Source organism: Dioscorea cayenensis, chromosome 20 (genome assembly GCF_009730915.1).
Source record: "Dioscorea cayenensis subsp. rotundata cultivar TDr96_F1 chromosome 20, TDr96_F1_v2_PseudoChromosome.rev07_lg8_w22 25.fasta, whole genome shotgun sequence".
Classification (NCBI taxonomy): Eukaryota; Viridiplantae; Streptophyta; class Magnoliopsida; order Dioscoreales; family Dioscoreaceae; genus Dioscorea; species Dioscorea cayenensis.
The window spans coordinates 30,505,155-30,525,279 of record NC_052490.1 but is presented as its reverse complement, the minus strand read 5'-3'; the positions used below and the strand labels follow the sequence as shown (position 1 = coordinate 30,525,279).

The 20,125-nt window shown below is 32.7% G+C and overlaps 3 protein-coding genes across 3 annotated transcripts; all 3 read left to right on the top strand.

Moving 5' to 3' along the window:
* Positions 1-7,242: 7,242 nt before the first annotated feature.
* LOC120251765 (carotenoid cleavage dioxygenase 8 homolog B, chloroplastic) lies at positions 7,243-10,185 on the top strand. The gene is made up of 6 exons (XM_039260410.1): positions 7,243-7,582; positions 8,322-9,065; positions 9,216-9,409; positions 9,480-9,669; positions 9,751-9,853; positions 9,941-10,185. Exons 1-6 carry the CDS (start codon positions 7,289-7,291, stop codon positions 10,084-10,086), a joined length of 1,671 nt encoding a protein of 556 aa, XP_039116344.1. The 5' UTR covers positions 7,243-7,288; the 3' UTR covers positions 10,087-10,185.
* A 1,598-nt stretch (positions 10,186-11,783) lies between these two features.
* Positions 11,784-15,750, top strand: LOC120251108 (probable transcriptional regulatory protein At2g25830). The gene is made up of 7 exons (XM_039259648.1): positions 11,784-12,005; positions 12,106-12,233; positions 12,337-12,398; positions 13,571-13,727; positions 13,822-14,099; positions 14,181-14,301; positions 15,306-15,750. The coding sequence occupies exons 1-7, from the start codon at positions 11,912-11,914 to the stop codon at positions 15,396-15,398; spliced, it is 933 nt and encodes a 310-aa protein (XP_039115582.1). The 5' UTR covers positions 11,784-11,911; the 3' UTR covers positions 15,399-15,750.
* An 801-nt stretch (positions 15,751-16,551) lies between these two features.
* LOC120251178 (dehydrogenase/reductase SDR family member on chromosome X-like) lies at positions 16,552-19,200 on the top strand. The gene is made up of 9 exons (XM_039259716.1): positions 16,552-16,819; positions 16,895-16,961; positions 17,050-17,078; positions 17,157-17,365; positions 17,625-17,743; positions 18,100-18,204; positions 18,297-18,372; positions 18,620-18,773; positions 18,882-19,200. The coding sequence occupies exons 1-9, from the start codon at positions 16,607-16,609 to the stop codon at positions 19,020-19,022; spliced, it is 1,113 nt and encodes a 370-aa protein (XP_039115650.1). The 5' UTR covers positions 16,552-16,606; the 3' UTR covers positions 19,023-19,200.
* The last annotated feature ends 925 nt before the right edge of the window (positions 19,201-20,125 follow it).

The following is a 20,125-nucleotide window of genomic DNA, read 5'->3' as shown; positions in this document are numbered from 1 at the left end:
AAAGTTAATCATCCAAATATTTTTATTTTGAAATTAAAACCAAAAATGCTTTCCAAATGAAAATAATAGAGATCCCAATGACCTCTTAATCTATTGGTACAGTGTTTGTGTTATTAATTGGGATGCAGGTTTGAATCAGAACTCACTCATAGTGAGAGTACATATATGTTGAAATAGTAACTCTATATTTGTGCACATCTACATGGCTTATCACCATCTTGTCAAAAAATAAATTAAAATAAAATAGTGGAGATTAGTAACCTCAGTATAAAAAAATGAACATGCAAATTATAAATCGCCACAAGATATTACAATTAAGAATTTTTTTTGAAGTTTGATAAATGGTCGAAATATATTTTCATATGTATTTTTTATATATATTTAAGAAATGAAGTATTAGATTAAAATAGCATAATATATATAGTTCTATTAAAAAATAAGCTATAACTACAAGTAATTATCCATGCATAATCCAAATCAAAGGTTGCTTATTTTTGGAATTAAATCGCCAATATCCTTGAGAGAAATTCATGCTTTATATATATACTCCGTTTCCAACATTAATGATATAAATAAGATTTAATTCATATAACTCTTCCGCATATGGTGACTCAACCATAGTTAAGTTTAATTAACCACAAGTAGCAAATTGGCTCACTCAACTATATATGGTTTAAAATTAATGAGTAATAAACCAAAATGAAAAGCTAACTGAATCATGTTTCATCTCTGGTCATAGATGCTTGTTAGTGTCATTATCTTGAACTAATTAGAAATAATTATCACCCTTACAATCACACACACGCAATCATTTTTTTATTTTTATTTTTTAGCCTTTAATTTTGATTATAATACACTTGACGTACTGATTACAACTTATTTGATAATTAATTTAGTAATGGTGATCTTCCATTGAATTCACCAAATCATCAAGGATGATATGTGTAGAAAGCTAAGAATTATTTAATGATATAATTAACATCTGATTGAACAAGACTTTAAATAATATATTCTTGATAAGCTAATTAAACTTCATTATCAGTTTAAAAATAAACATTATATATATATATATTCTTCGTGTAAGTATTTTGAATTTTTTATTTAAATATCATAATTTTTAATTAAAAAAAAAGAATGAAAGGACATAATTATATATATAATGAAATAAAAGGATAATTATCACAATAAATCAATGATACTGTTCAATCTGATGGAATATATGGTTGGTGCTATTTCACCTGATTTATTGTCAAAAATTGCATTAAATCAGAGAAGTATATACAAGATAAAGAAGTTAGTGTGGTAGATAAGAAATTAACCCTATATTTATAATTAATGATCAGGGTTAATTTGAAGGTTTTCATGAAAATTATGCATGTTCTTAATTAAATCAAATTTGGATGGTATAGCACTGTTTATATATGAATAGATTCAAAGCATCTAGTTTATTCTGTCACTAATTATTATATATTAAAGAGAGAACAAGTGCTGAACTTCATGTCAGGGATCAATGATCATGCATGCCACAAATTAATCAATCTCTCTCTATATATATGATGCTTTCATAAATAATTCATTTGATGATGGACGTGCACACGCCATACAAACTAAGAATATAACCATTATGCATGCCACGTCCCAATTAGGTAGCAAATGAACCAATATTTTTAATTTATTTCAGTTATATTATTTATTTATCAAAGAGATCCAAGTGCTAACTATTTGCTGTTACTTTGATTCCAAACAATCATAAATGTTAAACATATATGATAACCTCACTTTTCTTCTGAGTATACATAATTAAATTGATTGACAAGTTAAGAAAGAAACAAACCTTCCCTGATGTTATTCTAAATAGCATTTAGGAAAATGATCCATCTATTAGATCTTTTTCCAAACAACTAGTTCTCTATAATCTAAGTATAAATTCAAAAATGTAGGCAAACCTCATATTCAATTATGTATAATTAATATCTCAACACATATATATGTGCATTCACACTGTGTGCGTTGAAGTTTGATATAGATACAAACACCATAGTCTTTACGCAGAAAATCTAGTACCAAAGATTAAAAGATTTTTGTTTTTTTTGCTTATATTGTTTTTGATAAACCAATAAATCATATTTATAAAATATATATACTCCAAAAATCAAGACAAACACTAAAAAACAAAAACATGATTAAACTTTTCCAAATCCCATCTTAGAAAAGTAAGTTACGTTTGAGGCTTGGGGGAAGAGCCAAAACTTCAAGTTTAAGATTAATTAAAATTTGTAATTATTTATTTTTACCTTTGACTTTGTATTTATTAATTATGTGCAAGGGAGGAAGAAACTAATTAATGAATCAAGCTTGTGGCATTACCTTTCCATATATGTTCGGCAAAGTTCCAACATTACTTTTGAGACATTGAAATAAGGCTTTTAATTTTAAATTGTTAAACATTAAATAAACTATAATCCATAACTTTTACCTTAATGCCAAATGGAATTAATGGCAAAGAGCTAATTTCTTCTTAATTGTAGTCCTTGGAGCATACACTTGACATTATTTAGGAATTAGAATTAAATATAATTTATAAGATCATGACAAATAAATGTGATCATAATCGTGATAATATGTTAACATGTGGATGTGGGGTATCAACGGAAATTCTCGTTTATAAAAAGTGTTGGAATAATTAACATTCTCATGCAGATTAAGTTTATAAATATAGATGCAAGTATATATGTAAGTTTAGAAATCTGATTCCATTAGTTTTAAGTTTATAAATGATCATTTGTGCTTGAATTAAGCACAAGTGGTGTGTTTGATTCACATTTAATTAATAATAATGACAACCACTTGGCAGTGCAGTAGATTATCATATGGTCATGAACGGGCAGATATAAGGCTCGATATATGTACTTTGTATTATAGCAGTACTATTTATCAATTTTTTTAAGGTAAAGTTGTTTATGATACTGTTTAAATAAATTTCTACTGGATTCTCTATAAGGGTCATATCCCTTCTTTTCAAGGTTGCATTGCAAAGAAAATTTATTAGCTCGGTGTAGTTTTTGCAAACCTTTTGGGTACATGAGATAGAACTTGTATTACTCCATGTGATATTTAACTGGGTTAATAAATTTTTAAAGAGTTAATAAGACGTCGTAATTTGTGCACTTTTACCTATCCTTGGACAAACTCTTAAGCAGCGGCGGAGCCAAATAATTTATTAAGTGGTGTCAATATATAAGTATAATATGATTACATATAACATTAAAAAACATACACAAACATATATAAAATAGTTATGTTAAAATAATATAAACTTACAAATAATAAAAAAATCAATAAATTTTGTTTTAAAGACTAAAAATTGTAACTCACTTAATCAAATTATTTAATATACTTTGGACGGTGAAAAAAAATCCTATCATAATTAAGAATTTAAATTTAAAATTAAAAAAATTAGGCAAAATGATGGGAGAGCAGGGAAAATATTGATAATGATGGAGATAATAAAATGGTTTTAATTTTATATTTTCTAAAATTGTTAAAAAAAATTGGGTCTTTTTAATTTTATTTTTTATATAATAACCCATAAGTTTTCATTTTTTTTTTTTTGCACATTGATCCCTGATTTTCTAATCTTGTGGGGTCACCCTACCCCTAAAGGGGTAGGAGGGGGGGCGGAGGGGGGCTTGTAAAAAAAAATTAATATAATATTATAGAAGTTTGTTTATTAATTTGAATGCAAGGGAGCTATCTAAAGTAAACAAATTAACACTTGTCAAATTAATATATATATATTAAGAGTGCATATTAGAATAATTAATAACCTCATGTGAGTTAAGTTAGTAAACATAAGCATAAATATATAAGTAAAATTCATATTCTTATCTTAAGTTTTTGAGTTGAATCAAATCATTTTGTTTAACATGTTATCGACTTGGTTTATATAAAAAAATTTAAAATAATATCAATTTGGTCAATTGTTTTATTTTGAATGACTCAAATATATCAAATGAGTATATTAAAATAACTAATAATTTCACAAAAAATTAAATTAACAAATATATATATATATATGAGGACCCATCATCTAGGGACGTCCCTAGATTTCAAATCTAGGGATGTCCATAGTAGTCATTAGATGGTAATCTAATGGCTTTTATCATTATGAACAGTAGAAACCGCGTTCTACAGTGTTGTACAGTGATCATGAACAGTAAAAAGGTGTACAGTGTTTATGTAAACAATCAACCATCAGATGATGATCCAACGGCTTAGATTTAAAACATCTCTAGATTTCAAATCTAGGGACTTACCTAGATGATGTTTTTCCTATATATATATATATAAAAGTTGCATGTGTTTTTTCATCTTGGTTTCCATCTAACAAACGGGAATACGGAAAAACAATTTTAAACCACCGAAAAAACATAAAAACCAAAGCCCATTGAAACAAATGAAAACAAACATTAGCCAAAATTTAAGGGAACAATTAAAAAAAAAAGCAAATGACGATAAGCACCACTTGGTTAATGGGCGTTAAAGAGATAAATAGGTACAAAAGTACAACGGTTACTGTGACTTGACAATTTTTAAAAAATTTATTGTATGAGAAAGACTAGCTAAGACACAGGATAATAAGAACCTGCCACGTGTACACTATAATGATAAATCCCCATAACCATAAAAAGATGAAGAATACATTAATTCTTTAAACAATAGAACCCAATGCACAATAAATGACCAAAATTATACAGTATCAAATCTTAGTAAATAGTAAATAAACAGTATTTTTACAGTACCTCAAGTGCATAGTTATGACCCACACCTACCCATTCAAGTCCAAAGTGTTTCACCACTAAACCATATCAATGTTTGCCCACAACAGTTTAGAAGAATTATCTAACAACGTCACCGAATTAAAAAAAATAAAAATCTTCTTCACTGTTATTTGATGGTATTTATTGATTCTTTCTATTTTGGTTTTACCAAATCAGAGATTTCATCTAATTGATAAACATATCACCATCATTACATTAAATTCTCCACTAATAAAGGTAAAAACTCACATTGACCATATCTAATTTAGCCGAGCTCCCTTAAAATTTAGCCGAATTATAGCATGTAACCAAAGCAATTAATGAAGTCAAATCCACTCAATTAGGACCCCCAAATGTTAGGCACTAATTAGAGCGGTAGGGAATTCATTGGGTCCAAATGCCGGAGCATGGGGAGCCTCTTAGCCATATCTTTCCACCATGACAAACTTGGGTCCCATTCTCATGGCTCTGACTTGCCAAGCTAGTTGGCCGACACTTTGTTTATAGGGTCCAAGTGGGCAGACATAAGCCACTAGTGTTCCAATTGTCCTTTGTGACTTCCTACACCTCACCTTATTTTTATTTTATTAATTTTTACAAACTAAATATTTAATATATCATCATTTATTTAGTTCAAAATGCTAAATGCTCATGTTTATATATGTTTTATTTAAGTTCATATTCAAAGATTCCTCTCCAATTTGATTCTCATTACATTCCACACTCATCATGATTTTCATTCACGCATTTGTCCTACCACTAATCTTTGTTTTTGTTCAATATATATATATATATATATATATATATATAAAGTTAAGTATTGGAAAGTGATTTAATAAATTAATATATATGTCGGTCTACTCTATAGAATATTTTTATTTTATTTGTTCATGTCGCCACTATAATTTCCACTCTTGGCTTTTCTTTAATTTTTCTTCCCTAAAAACCCCTTGACAAGATTAATTTATTGCTCTTGTGTCATCATCTCAATTAAATTGCTATGCTTGTTGTTTATTAACAAACATATATACGAACCTTTAATGAAATATTACTTTGTGAATAATCATTAAACAAGAGCTTGTTCAAAAGCACTGTGAATTGTTCATGCATGCATGCAATGCATGGCATTGTTATTCTCCAAAACTCACAGTGAAACCTAAAAGAACATTTAATTAATTTCAAAGAAAATAATATATATAGGACTTGGTACACATATGGATATTCTCATGATCAAAAGAAAAAGAAATGAAATGATGAAATGGGAATCAGGGGCAATCCACCATAGAGCCTTTGAGGGAACAATGAGTGGACATTATCCCAAAATTCTTCATTCCTTTTTTTTTATTTTAATAAAAATACAGAAAACCACTTATACCAATTCACTATACAGAAAAGACGAGTAGTAGTTCATGCTAAGCTGTAATATTAACTAAAATATATATTAATTATAATAGATATAGATCTGTATACACACTGTAGAAAACAAAACACTCATGGAGAACTCAAACCACTGAGAGTGCTTAATAAAACGCAGAAAATATAATATAATGTATATATATATAAACGTAGATATATAAGGAAATGTCATGGAAGAACATGATTGCAGTCTAGAGAGGAGGGTCCAAAGGGGGCCAACATAGAGGACCATCTTTTCCCCACCACCATCACCACTTTGGGCGGTAAGGGAGGGGGAATCAACCATAGATTCCTTTTTTTTAATTCTCAGTTGGACATCCAACTCAATTAATACCGTTAATTCATTTCTCCTCTTGTATATATATATATATATATATCATTAATGGAAAACAAGCACCAACCATGCATTTCCTCTCATATATGATGCACATGACTTCATTGATTATGACTTCAAGAGTGCCTGTAGTTTTCCAACCATATAATGACGGTCTACATGTTTTTAACACTTCAAACTCAAACAATGAATAGAGTGAGTGAGTGACTGAGTGAGAGAAAGAGAGTTTATATGGCTTGTAATTTTTTAGGTCAAAGGGGAGCATTCATATGCCATATCCGTAATATCTTTGTTTGTTTTATAAGACACGTGCATGCATTGCATGTCAAAAGATTTCACACTAATGTGATTTTATAGTAAATGAAGTATAGCAGCAAGAAGAGTTTTACACACACACACACACACACACACACACACACACACACACACACACACATATATATATATATAGATTAATTAATTAGGTAATGACTAGTTCTATGTGATAATTATATTAGACAAAACCATGAGGTTGTTAGCCATAACATATATTTTGATAACTTCTACATGAGCTCGTCCTTTTCTCCATGAGAATTCGGCCATTAAGATTCCTACAGTAGCCAAATGTTGGCATTGCTAAGGCCTATATATAGTCCTAAGATCCCTTCACCCATTGACACAAGACTAAGAACCTTTGCCTCTTATCTTGACCCATATTAGTAACTACTAGAGTCCTCTCATGGCTTCTTTAGCTTTCTCTCCTGCCAACAAGGCTCCGGTATCATCGCCGGTTAGGCGTGAAACATCGATAACTCACCGTCGAGGTTTTGCCAAAGCATCACTGCCTTGGTGGAGGAAGCAACGGTCATCAGAGTCTCAAAGAGTGAACTTTGCTACTGAGACACTAGTCTCTGCTCCCCCGGTTACTACCGAAGATGTTGATCACTCCGGGAAGCTGGCGGCATGGACTAGTATCCAGCGTGAACGATGGGAAGGCGAGCTCGTCGTTGAAGGCAACATCCCTCTATGGCTGGTATATAATTAATTTTAGCCTGTTTTATATCTGAATTAATCTTCAATCTTAGAGATATTAATCATTGAATTTAATTGATTATTAAGTTTTTATTGTTACTGTTTCATTATTGGCATTAGAGTTTTTTTTTATTTATAAAGTGTACAGTGAATGAGTCAAAACTGGTGATCTGGTGATGAAATAGCATGCATGTTCCTTAGTTGCAGCACGCACATGAACTCTTGTAATTCATGTGAAAATTTTCATTTGATGCTCTTCTTGTCATATATATATATATATATATATATATATAATATGTCTATTTTCTTAATTACAAGAGATAAAGGTTGAATTAATCTTTGGAATTGGCCACTAATATTAATTTAGCACGTTGGTTTCTTCTTCCCACTATGTGTGATGGAAATTTTTTTTCTGTTTTATTGGGCATTATTGTTTAATTTATTTATTTATGCATGCAGGACCACCTTCTTTGTTAGGGTATCAGCTTTCATGTCATATATAAATCTTTCCTAGTTACCATCAAAGTAAGTAAAAAAAGTTAAAGAAGTAAAAAAAGATTAAACTCTCAAAGGGACAAAACAAACACATGATAACAATATTTTTCCATTCTTAAAATTTCTCTAGCATATGTCACTATATCATCAACTAAACAAAGATCAAATCATACATATAAATACACTTGCATTGTTGCATGTATACTCCAAAAGTTGTAACCCAAATGAAAACCATATCATTTCAGAAAGGAACGTACTTAAGAAATGGTCCAGGACTATGGCACATAGACGACTACAACTTCAGGCATTTGTTTGATGGCTATGCAACCCTTGTCCGTCTCTCCTTCAACAACGGTCATCTAATCTTCGGTCACCGACAGATCGAATCAGCTGCATACAAAGCAGCAATGAAAAACCGTCGTCTTTGTTATCGAGAATTCTCCGAGGTACCAAAGCCAGACAGCTTCCTATCCTATGTTGGTGAGCTTGCAAGTCTCTTCTCCGGCACCTCCCTCACCGATAATGCAAACACCGGTGTCGTCAAGCTCGGCGATGGCCGTGTTGTTTGCCTGACTGAAACAATCAAAGGCTCAATTCAAATAAACCCTGACACACTAGACACAATTGGTAAATTTGAGTACAATGACAACCTTGGAGGGTTGATTCACTCAGCTCATCCAATTGTGACTGAGACTGAGTTTGTGACACTGTTGCCGGACTTGGTGAGGCCAGGGTACACAGTGGTGAGAATGGAGCCAGGTAGCAATGAAAGGAAAGTTATAGGAAGAGTGAATTGCCGAGGAGGGCCGGCACCGGGCTGGGTACACTCTTTTCCGGTGACCGAGCACTACGTCATTGTGCCGGAGATGCCTTTGAGGTATTGCGCTCAGAACTTACTCAAGGCTGAGCCAACACCATTGTACAAGTTTGAGTGGCATCCGGAAGGTGGCAGCTACGTGCATGTTGTTTGCAAAGCTAGTGGCAGACTGGTAAGTCAGCAACTCAGTCCCACCAATAATTTTTTCTTTTAATCTTTTATTTTAGAATAAATTTATTTATTTTTTAAATAATTAATATGAGATTATTAGTTAGTCTAACATCATGATGATGAAATTGATTGTTTATATGACCATATGAAGGTTGCTAGTGTGGAGGTGCCACTATACTTGACATTCCATTTCATAAACGCTTATGAAGAGGTTGATGAAGATGGTAGAGTTGTTGCTGTCATTGCTGATTGTTGTGAGCATAATGCTGATACTAGTATTCTCGATAAACTTCGCTTACATAATCTCAGATCATACACTGGCATCGACACTCTTCCTGACGCAAGGTAACAACTAGATGTAAACCAAACATATTATTTGAGCCCAATTCAATTGACAATTGATTTGGTGTGACAGAGTGGGGCGATTTAGGATTCCATTGGACGGAACTCCGGTGGGGGAGCTGAAGGCAGCATTGGACCCTGAAGAGCATGGAAGAGGGATGGATATGTGCAGCATTAACCCGGTTTATCTCGGGAAGAAGTACCGGTATGCTTATGCTAGTGGCGCTCGGCGACCTTGCAATTTTCCGAACACACTCACAAAGGTACATGATAAGGTGATTGTGTTTATTTGTTTTGTTTTACTAGAATTTGATTCATAATGGTTCATTCTTTTGTTAAATTAGATTGATTTAGTGAAGAAGAAAGCGAAGAATTGGCACGAAGAAGGTGCCGTGCCGTCCGAGCCGTTATTCGTTGCTCGACCCGGTGCTGTAGAGGAGGATGATGGTGAGTTAATTTCATTCTGAACAATGTGCAAACAAGAATGAATTTTAGTGAAAGTTTAAGGATAAATTTGATTGGTTATATGTGCAGGGGTTGTGATATCTATGATTAGTTGCAAGAATGGAGAAGGATATGCATTGATTCTGGATGGGTCTTCATTTGAGGAGATTGCAAGAGCAAAGTTTCCCTATGGACTTCCTTATGGGCTGCATGGGTGTTGGGTTCCAAAGGAGTAGAAATTCCATGGAAACAAAGAGGATATAATAAGAAATCCATTGCTGGAGTACTGGTTGGTCTTGGTTGGGGCATTTCGCCGAACACCTTGCGTTCATGTTAGTTTTGTTATGATAATATAGCTTTGCTATATATATATATATATATATATATATATATATATTTGTTTCTTTGTATATGAAAGGTCTGTTGTTCAAATGCCATTTGTGGCCTTCTTTGTAATTGTTTTTATATATAGATAGATATATACATGTAATTGTAAATGGGTTTATGAAATTAAAACTTACTAAAATGATGCTGTCAAGTGATATAAAACCTCAGTTGTTTGGCATGCTGTTAATTATAATGAGATATTTGTTGTTGACAATCATGTTATTTAATTTGTCTATCATATTTAGATCTTTTGGAAGAAGTTCTTAATTCTCTTCCATTAGGGTTTAATCATTTTTGCCCGGTTTAGTTTGATAAACAATTTTTGATATCCCTTTAGAGGTTCATCAAAAACTCGGCATTATAAAAAGTTAGTGTTTTGTATTCTTGAGTTATATGTTTTTTTTGGTGTTTGAAAACTTTTGAATTGGTGATTTCCTGTTGTGGGACATTTGTTGAAACATTTTATTTGAATATTTTTTTTAAAAAAATGGATGAATTACCCTAATTCATTGAAAAAGAAGGAAAAAATAGAAGGAAAGTAAACAGCCATACAAAAGAAAAATGAAATAAAAATGATAATAAACAGTCCACTAGGAGTGAAGATCAATACAAGAAGTTGAAACAAAAGCAACACATATGAACAATATTGAAAGATTAAAACTCAACAATACACCCTCGATTTAGGGGGTAGCAGCATCCTGAAGATGCTCCATGCTAAGCTATATTACAACATTTATTGAAAAAGATGGATGAACCACATTCATTCAAAAGAAAATAGAGAAAAGAAAATATAAAACGAACAAGAATAAATCTCGCATAGAAAACATGAAAGGGAAAAGAAAAACTAAGAAAAACAACTACAGGTCCATCGGAAGCGGAGAAACGAAAACATAAAAACATTAGACGAGACAACAATTAAGAAAGTGTGACATTGCAAATACTAGACTTCCTTCAAATGTTGGTATAACTCACCCTGCTCTGTAATTTGGACAGATCCTCTGGAAAAAACTATAAATTTTCTATAAGATTGAGGTTTCTTATGATCATCAGATTTCACCTAGTCACTGCTGATGTTTAATTCAATTATTTTTAAAATAAATCAATCACATGCTTTTTTTTTTGTTTTTGCATAGAGCCTTATGATTACAAAAGCTAAAAAAATAAAAAATAAAAAATAATAATAATTAGAGGAGGGCACTCTACTTATGAAAGAATTTTCTTGATTTTGTGAGTTTCTTAACTTCCACCTCAAAAAATTACCTACTAGAACCAACCATAGACAATTAAACAATATTTACAAGACATGAGTAACTGAAATTTTTTCGATTGCCTTAGGCAAGTTTACTTTTTCTCTCGTCTCTATCTTCCCTCCATATTCGATGGATTTATTTGTTTTTCTTTTACCCACTTTTATAATGTTCCTTTCAATGAAATATGGTTTATCCAATCTATATATTAAAAAAAAATCAAGTGACATACTATAAATTACAAGAGGAAAGGCCAAGACTATATAAACATATAAATGATTGACCCATACTACTGCCCAATAAAAAGACTCGTACCCAAGAACGAATGATTTGAAGATATATATATATATATATATATATAATTTCTTCGGCTTGGCAATTCAACAAACACCTAGACTACATCCTGAATGACCTTGAGGATTCCGTGATGGCATCGAACGTAAGGGCTCTTGGAGCACTCCTCCATAGAGTCTCGCTCTCCTCCTCCTTGGCACCCCTTAGCAGCGCATCTGCTCTTCGCGGCAAGCCTTCTTCTCATTCTCCTTCTTCTTCTTAATCTCTATTTCTATCTCCTACTCTTTGATCGCAATGATCTCTTGTAACTCTGTGTATTGAGTTCAGGAATTCGATGGCTTGAAAGGAGTCCGCTTTCTTTACCATCCTCCGAAGTAGCCAGAAGAGCGAGGAGGATATGGGCCACTGGCCCTGTTTGCATGGGCAGACGCTCTTGCAAGATCGCTGGAAGAAAGGTTGGTGCTTTCTTTGTTCTGATTGATTTTCTGTTGAAAAGATAGAGTATTTGGAGTTCTTGCAAGTTCGCTGCATTACTTTGTTGGTGAATTCGGTTTTCAGGATGCTCAAAACTTGAAGAAGATGAAGCGCAACTCAAAAATCGGAAAAGAAATTGTAGCTGCGTGAGTTTATGTTTCACTCTTTGATTAAACAATCGAAGTCCACATTACATTTATATGAAATATTACACCATTTCATTGTCTGGTTAGAGTCTTTATACTCTGTTGACAGACATTAAAGTAGCATGCACAAGTTGAGCTTTTCCTTATTTTGTATGTTCATCAAGCACATGCTTGCTTATTTTTTCATGAACATAGAGAATGTCTACTACATTTACGAGCTTTGAAGATTAATGCTGGATTGCATCAGTAAGGCCTTGAATTTGTTTATTCCAGTTCACTGATTTTGAAAGCAATTTCAGTTTATGATCTGAAATATTTCACCATTTCATTGTCTAGTTAGAGTTTGTTTGCCCTATTGACATATAAGGTAGCATGCTCGTATTTTCATGAGCATGGAGAATTTTTACTTTTATATGCTTCGTTTTGTTTGTTCATGCCTGTGCTGGACAATTTATACATATTTATACATGTATGTACATTGCACGTCACTTAATGATGCTTATGTTGAAGTTCAGAATATCAAGATGTATGCGGTGAAGATAGGATCATAATGCTTGGTGTCTAGAAATACATTCAACCTGGTTGATGTTAGAAATAGTGGGGAAAATGTCAAACAAGATTATGAATGGCTTTGCACACAAATATTGTGCAAGCTTAAGGATTATTTGTCCACACTTAGTTGTTGTTGGGTTGTGACAAAATCATCTAGGATAAACAAAGGCAAAAACTTAATTTCTATACCTACAAGAGTACAGAAACCCCCAAGAAAGAGAGAAGAAATAGTGTTTTCAACAAAGAACAAGAGAAAGGAAAAATGATCATGAAAAATTCTATATATTTTCTCTTCAATATTTCAATATATATATATATGTTTTTCCACACTCACAATGGTTAGAATTTAGTTTCTAGCCGTTAGAATTTAAAACCAAGTCAAAGATGCATCGCTTCATGAAAACACACAATTCTGCCTGTGACCGGCGGGCGCCTATCACTGGCGTAGGTCATGAAATCCTTTTCACTAATTTCTTCTTTTGCTGCGTTACTATCAAACTTATCATCTAGCATTCTAAACTAACTATCAGTTGTTCCCCTTTTGCAGGGGATACATATTATACACCTATTGTGAAGGAATTTGACATCAGAATGCTATTCTTTTGTTTCCCATGTTTCAGTGTTAAAAAAGGAGGTCCAAATCCAAAATCAAACACGGTCTTAGCAGCCGTGTTAGAGAAAGCCAGAGAGCTTGATGTGCCTAAGGAAATTGTGGAACGTAATATCAAAAGAGCTTCAGATAAGGGGCAAGAGACATACATTGAGAAATTCTATGAGGTGATTGTTGCTCTGGAATTTTTTTCATGCTTCAAGACTTTAAAAATTGTCATTTGAAATCTGATCTGGGCACATTATTGACTTGAGGAACCAGGTATATGGTTTTGGTGGTGCTGGGATGGTAGTTGAGGTCTTGACGGATAAAATAACTAGATCAGTGGCTGCTGTCCGAGGAGTGGTGAAGGATTGTGGGGCAAAACTTGCTGATCCGGGGTCTATATTATTCAAGTTTAGGCGGGTGCGTGTAGTAAATGTAAAAGTAGCTGATGTGGACAAAGATCAATTGCTTGCTATTGCCTTAGATGCCGGTGCTGAGGATGTTATTGAACCTACAGTTTACGATGATGATGATGAAGAGGATAGCTCAGAAAGGTATCATAAGATTACGAGTGACACTGTTCTTTTATCTCCTTTATTGAGTGTTCTTATTCTTACAGTTGGTGTATTTTATAGCTACTATAAGATTGTGACTTCAGCCGAAAATTACACTGATATACTATCTAAACTGCGTGATGAAGGAGTAGCTTTTGAACCAGACAATGGTTTTGAGCTATTACCGTTAAACCACATTGAGGTATTTTTTTTCATCTTCCCTTGTTGCTTTTCTTGTGGTCCCTTTTTCCCATATGGTTAGATCACTCTTGAATTGCATTGCATTGGTGCCTGAGATCTTTCTGTAAAACAGATCAAATCTACTACTACTTACAGCAAAAGGCTGGACTTCCAATGTTCTGCAAATACACTTTTATGAATTATAGTTAGGATATCTAAGGCCAAGTTACGGCCATGCATGTAACAACCACCATTTCCATGTTGACATCTTTACAAACACTTTTATGAATTATAGTTAGGATATCTAAGGCCAAGTTACGGCCATGCATGTAACAACAATCATTTCCATGTTGACATCTTTACAAACATCATTAATAATTTTGAATTATTTTAACACTATATTGCATATTTCAGAACTTTCTCTTGAATTTGTCTCACATATTTATTATACTTCAACTGTTCATGTAACAAAACCATGAGTCTATGAGACAAAAATTGCATCAATTCAAGTTTTTATAGATATAATACCAGTTGCCTCTGCCCTTTCTGAGTAAATTCTTATCAATGAGAAACATCTCATGGTCCTGAAAAATCCAATAGCCAATGTAACTACCACTACCTCCTTGATTAACAGTAGTTAAGCAGTCATTAGTGATTTATGACTTGTAATAACTTTTTTGCATGTTTGATTTAATGCATGATAATCATATCCTATGAATACTTTGTAACAATTTGCAACTTCAATGTAGAGGACATGCCTAATTTATGAATTTGGCAAGAAATGGCGGCACCTTTAACATCTTTCTTTATTATCAAGAGTGTTTGCTATCCTGTACAAGTGGTGTAAAACTTATCTAAAGATTTCTTTCTGCCCTTAAATGAGAATGTGAGGCAACTTGTATAGATGCTATTGATGCATCATTAGCAATGACACTCAAACCAAATGACTAATGCTGATATATTTTGGTTCAGTTAATTCCAATTTCTGACCAAATGTTCTGTGGTTTATCTGCCTACATTTGGCAGGTGGATGATGAAGCTGTAGAACTAAACAAGGAGCTCATGTCTAAGTTACTTGAACTTGATGATGTCGATGCTGTTTATTCTGATCAAAAGTGATTCCTTTGATAATTTAACAATTATATACTTAGAGAACAAAATAACATTTTTATTCTGCAAATTGCTGTGTGGTTGGAAAAATGACTGTTTCTTCATTTGGTCAATTGCACTATCAATACCATCTCCTTATCTGGCTGATGCATAAAGAAATAATGAGAAGGACTACGACGACGATGACGGTGCAGTGAAGCCATGATTTGTTTTGTTTCAGTACAAATGTGTGGTTTTTTAAAACCCTTGGCTACAATGTTGAGCTCAAAGCTCTATTTTTTATTTTTATTTTTAATCTTTTTATTGATAAATGTAACACTTGATTCAAGTTACAGTGGTTGGAAAGAGTTGTGCTGTTTTGTTACAAAGTATGTAATTCTTAAAGAATTAATACTGAAAAAAATGCATTAATTAAACAAAAAAAGAAAATTTAAATACACTGATAATACCTCGAGATTGACACTTGCCTCGAGATATGACTTAATTTCATTTGGCATTTGATCGAATTATTTATCAGAGCCATCCTTTGTGCTGTTGCATGGCTCGTTTAGCATTTGATCGAATAACTTATTAGAGTCATCCTTTGTGCTGTTACATGGCTGGCTCCAGGTATAGGTGACTAAAGCCTATGTCTAGTCTTACACTTTTACATAGTCTTATAATTTATATATATATTTTTAAAAATTATATTTAATATTATCCTATTCACATAATTAAATTAATTATTACTTTAAAATTTTTATTTTTTTAAACTATAAAACTTAATTTATGATATTTACAAAAAAATCATATTTAAAAATTATATTTATTATCATCCTATGTATCCATATAATTATTTTAAAAATATTTATTTTTAAAAAATTAAATTTAAAATTTTATTTACTATCATCCTATAATAATTTTATCCATACAATTTTTAAAAAATTTAATTTTTTTTTTCAACTATTAGGTCCCTTAAATTAAAAAAAAATATTTAAAAATTTTATTTGTTATCATCCTAAAATTCCATCTACATAATTATAAATTTTAAAAAATATTAATTATTTTTAAATTTTTTTAGAATTTAAAATTTATCTTATTTAATTGATTTATGATAATTTTATATATATATATAATTTATTATTTAATTAAAAAAAAAACATTTACTTTGCCTAAAGCCCTTTTCTCTCGGCCTTGCTCCCGCTCCAAACCTCGTCCCAAGCTCCCGAGCTCCGGCCATGGCCGCGCTCAGGATGCTGCTCTCTAGTGACTTCTGGAGGATGGCAATCTTATGGATGCTGGCCCTCATCTCCTCCTACTTCCATCTCCTTCTCACCGCTCGCTTTCCCTGCATCCTGCGCTGCCACCACCGGACTCGCTCCTACCCTCGTTGCCGCTTCTCCTCCGCGCCGGACTCCATCATCAAGCGCCCTGTTTGTGTCGTCACTGGTGTATGCCTCCCTATTCAATCCTTTTCCTTTCTTTGTGATTTAGTTCTTTGATTCTCTTGTCTATTGGAAATCCAGGCGTCGTCTGGCTTGGGCGCTGCTGCTGTGCGCGCACTCGCCTCTCAGGGCTATCATGTTGTTCTCGGTGAGTTTCTCTGTTTCCCTTCTTTCAGGCATTTTATCGAATATCTTTCCATCCAATGGCAGCTTCTTCATCTCTGACCTCTTTCCAGTTGGCCGCTGCCTTCAATTGCTTCAAAAAGTCAGTTTTCAAAAACCTTGCTTTTCGATCTTGCTGCTTATCCATTTTGAATCTTTTGCTTCTTTGATGTGGGTTCAGACCATTGGAGAAATCAAACAGCAGGATGATGATGCTTCATTGAGTGCCTTTGAGGTTGATTTGTCATCCTTTAGTTCAATTAAGAAGTTCGAGAGTGGAATTAAACAATGGCTTTCGGATTCCAATCTTCACCCTTCTATTCAGTTGTTGATCAACAATGCTGGGATATTAGCTACTTCATGTAGAGTTACATCTGATGGATATGACCAGTAATTTTCTCAGGACTATATGATTTTTAGCTTGTTCAATACCATTGGTGCTATAGTTCCATGCTCTTGAAATTATGAAATTTGAAGTTGGATATAGAGTGGTGTTGATTTTAACTGCACATATTGGATAAATAGAAGTTGCACTGAGAAAGTTTCAGATTAGTATTTAATGACTAGAAATGCCATTTATGGCTTTATTATTGTCTAAAGATCAATTCTATGTGATGTGCCGTTGTTAATTTCTTTTTGGAATTTTCAGAATGATGCAGACAAACTTCATTGGCGCATTTGTTTTGACCAATCTTCTTTTGCCATTACTCAAGATCAGCCCAGTGCCCTCGAAGATAGTTAATGTGACATCATTTACGCATAGATGCAGTAAGTATTTGTTCTAAATTTTGATATTCTTTTTTAATGATCCTTTGCCCACACTAAAATTCTTGTACTTCTAATGGTGGAAAATAATTGCATGGATTTAGCTTTTAGGTTTCAAGAACCTTTTGTTTGGTGCGTTCAAGTCACTCAAATTCATAAGCATGGCAAAGGGTTTTCTTTTATTGTTGTTTTTTTTAGAGGAGTTTCTCATAACAGTTGTTGGTCTATATGTGAGCTGGTATATTTGCTTCTAGTTTTATCTTATGGTAGAACTACAAACATAGAAGTTAAAAAACCTAGTTGTATAATCCTCCTGCATGAGTTACTAACCACTAGAAATAACTGTTTGTTTTCTGTAGTATCTAATACAGATTTGAATGAGGGAACTTTAGGTGGGAAGATCTTTGATTGCTTGCCAACCTCAGGAAGCTATCCTTCTGCTCATACTTATGAGCTTTCCAAATGTAAGGCCTCCCTAGATGAAGAAAAATTCAGCAACAAAAGAATTTCTATACATCATATCCTTGTTTCTCTTATCTGGCTATTTATATGGCAGTTTGCTTATTGCTGTTCTCATATGAGCTTCATCGGCAGCTTCATCTTGTGGATCCATCTCCTAATATCTCTGTCATGTATGTATCCTCAATCTCTTGCGGCATAAATTATACCGCATTAGTTTGTTCATTGTCTTGAAATTGGAAAATAGTTGCATCATGAACATTGAACAATGGTTTAGTGCTGTATGTTAATGTATTGACAAGTGGCTGATATAGCACAATTATGATCTGAAGTGTAGATCTATGATAGCGATATTATGGCAAACTCTAGCATTATCTTTACAAAGTGACAGACTAATTGTTTACAATTAATGTGTATTAGTGCCGCCGATCCAGGTGTGGTAGAAACCAAAATTATGCGGGAGATTCCTCCAATCATATCTGAATTGGCCTTTAAGGCTCTGAGAATCATGCGACTTCTGCAATCGCCTGAGACTGGTGTTGATTCTATCATTGATGCTGCATTGGCACCGTCTGTGAGTTATTTATATCAATTTTTTACCCGACAGAAGTTACATGGAATTTGTTCAGTATCATGAAGAGATTGTAAGCTCTTGTATTTTGTCGAATTGTTCATATGTCAGGATGCATCAGGCGAGTACTTCTTTGGAGGAAGAGGTAGAACAATCAGGTCTTCAAAGCTCTCTTACAATGCTCAACTCGGTAAAAATCTATGGACTCGATCGATGATGCTCTTTGAAGAAGTACAGAGTTCATTCCATTAGCAAACAAAGACGAAGAAAATTATAGTTGAAGTAGATCGGAAATGAGGTTAAACAGGGTACACTGTAAGCTATATTCAATTTTTCAGTTTTACAGACAGTTTATAAATATAATTATATCTTTTTTTTAACCTTTATTAATGATAATTGAAAAGTTCCAAAACATTTTTTAGTTTGTTTGATCTCTTTATGATTAGATAAAATAAATTGTAAACTTTCCAGCCCTGATGAATGAAGGATATGAAGACCTTGTTTTATCCACAAACATGCCATAGAGAGTTATCTCATTTGATAAACCTCTTTATATAGAATTTATTACATTTACTTATAAATTTTTTTAATCTATCCCAATGTATTTATTTTCAGGAGTGTTTTTGTTTTTGTACTTCCAAGTTCCAATTAATTAGTGTGGACCATGATCTTAATGAACCATACTGAGCTGATTATTAAAAGCCAATAATAATGATAATAATTTGAATAATTGGCTGGAAATAAATAACTAAATATATTTGCTATAATCCAAAACATGAAAATAATGTCAAAAGGTCTTCTTGATCACTTCGGAAAAAAAATACCAAACTAACAAAACAGGGTGGTTTACTGGTTTTGGAGCTATCCTTATGTTATCATCTTTTAATCATTTTTATTAATCATGTGATTAGAATTTAATTAATTAAAATGAGGCTCCTGTGTATTCTTGTATTAAATTAAGAACAAAGGAATCTAGTCTTATGATAAGATTGGGCTGCGACCGTGACGCCGTGACAAGCGTTGAAAGGCACCCACCGCCTAATTATGAGCCAATATATAACGACCAACTCAGCAGAGTACTAATTAAAATCCTAAAATGAATTAAAATAAATCAAGTCAATTTTTTTATACATCTACCACAGTACCACCGTATCATTGAGTCTTAAAAATGCATGAAAAAAAGAACCAGGGATATAACCCAGTGGTATTAACTTAACATTGGTATTAAGGGGTTTCGAGTTTGGATCCCTCGTCTCGTAATGTATAAAATTTTATATGAACTAATTGTGTGAGAAGTATTCTTCCTCTTCTTAAATAATGTATGATAAAAAAAATTTATCTCTATAAAATCTATA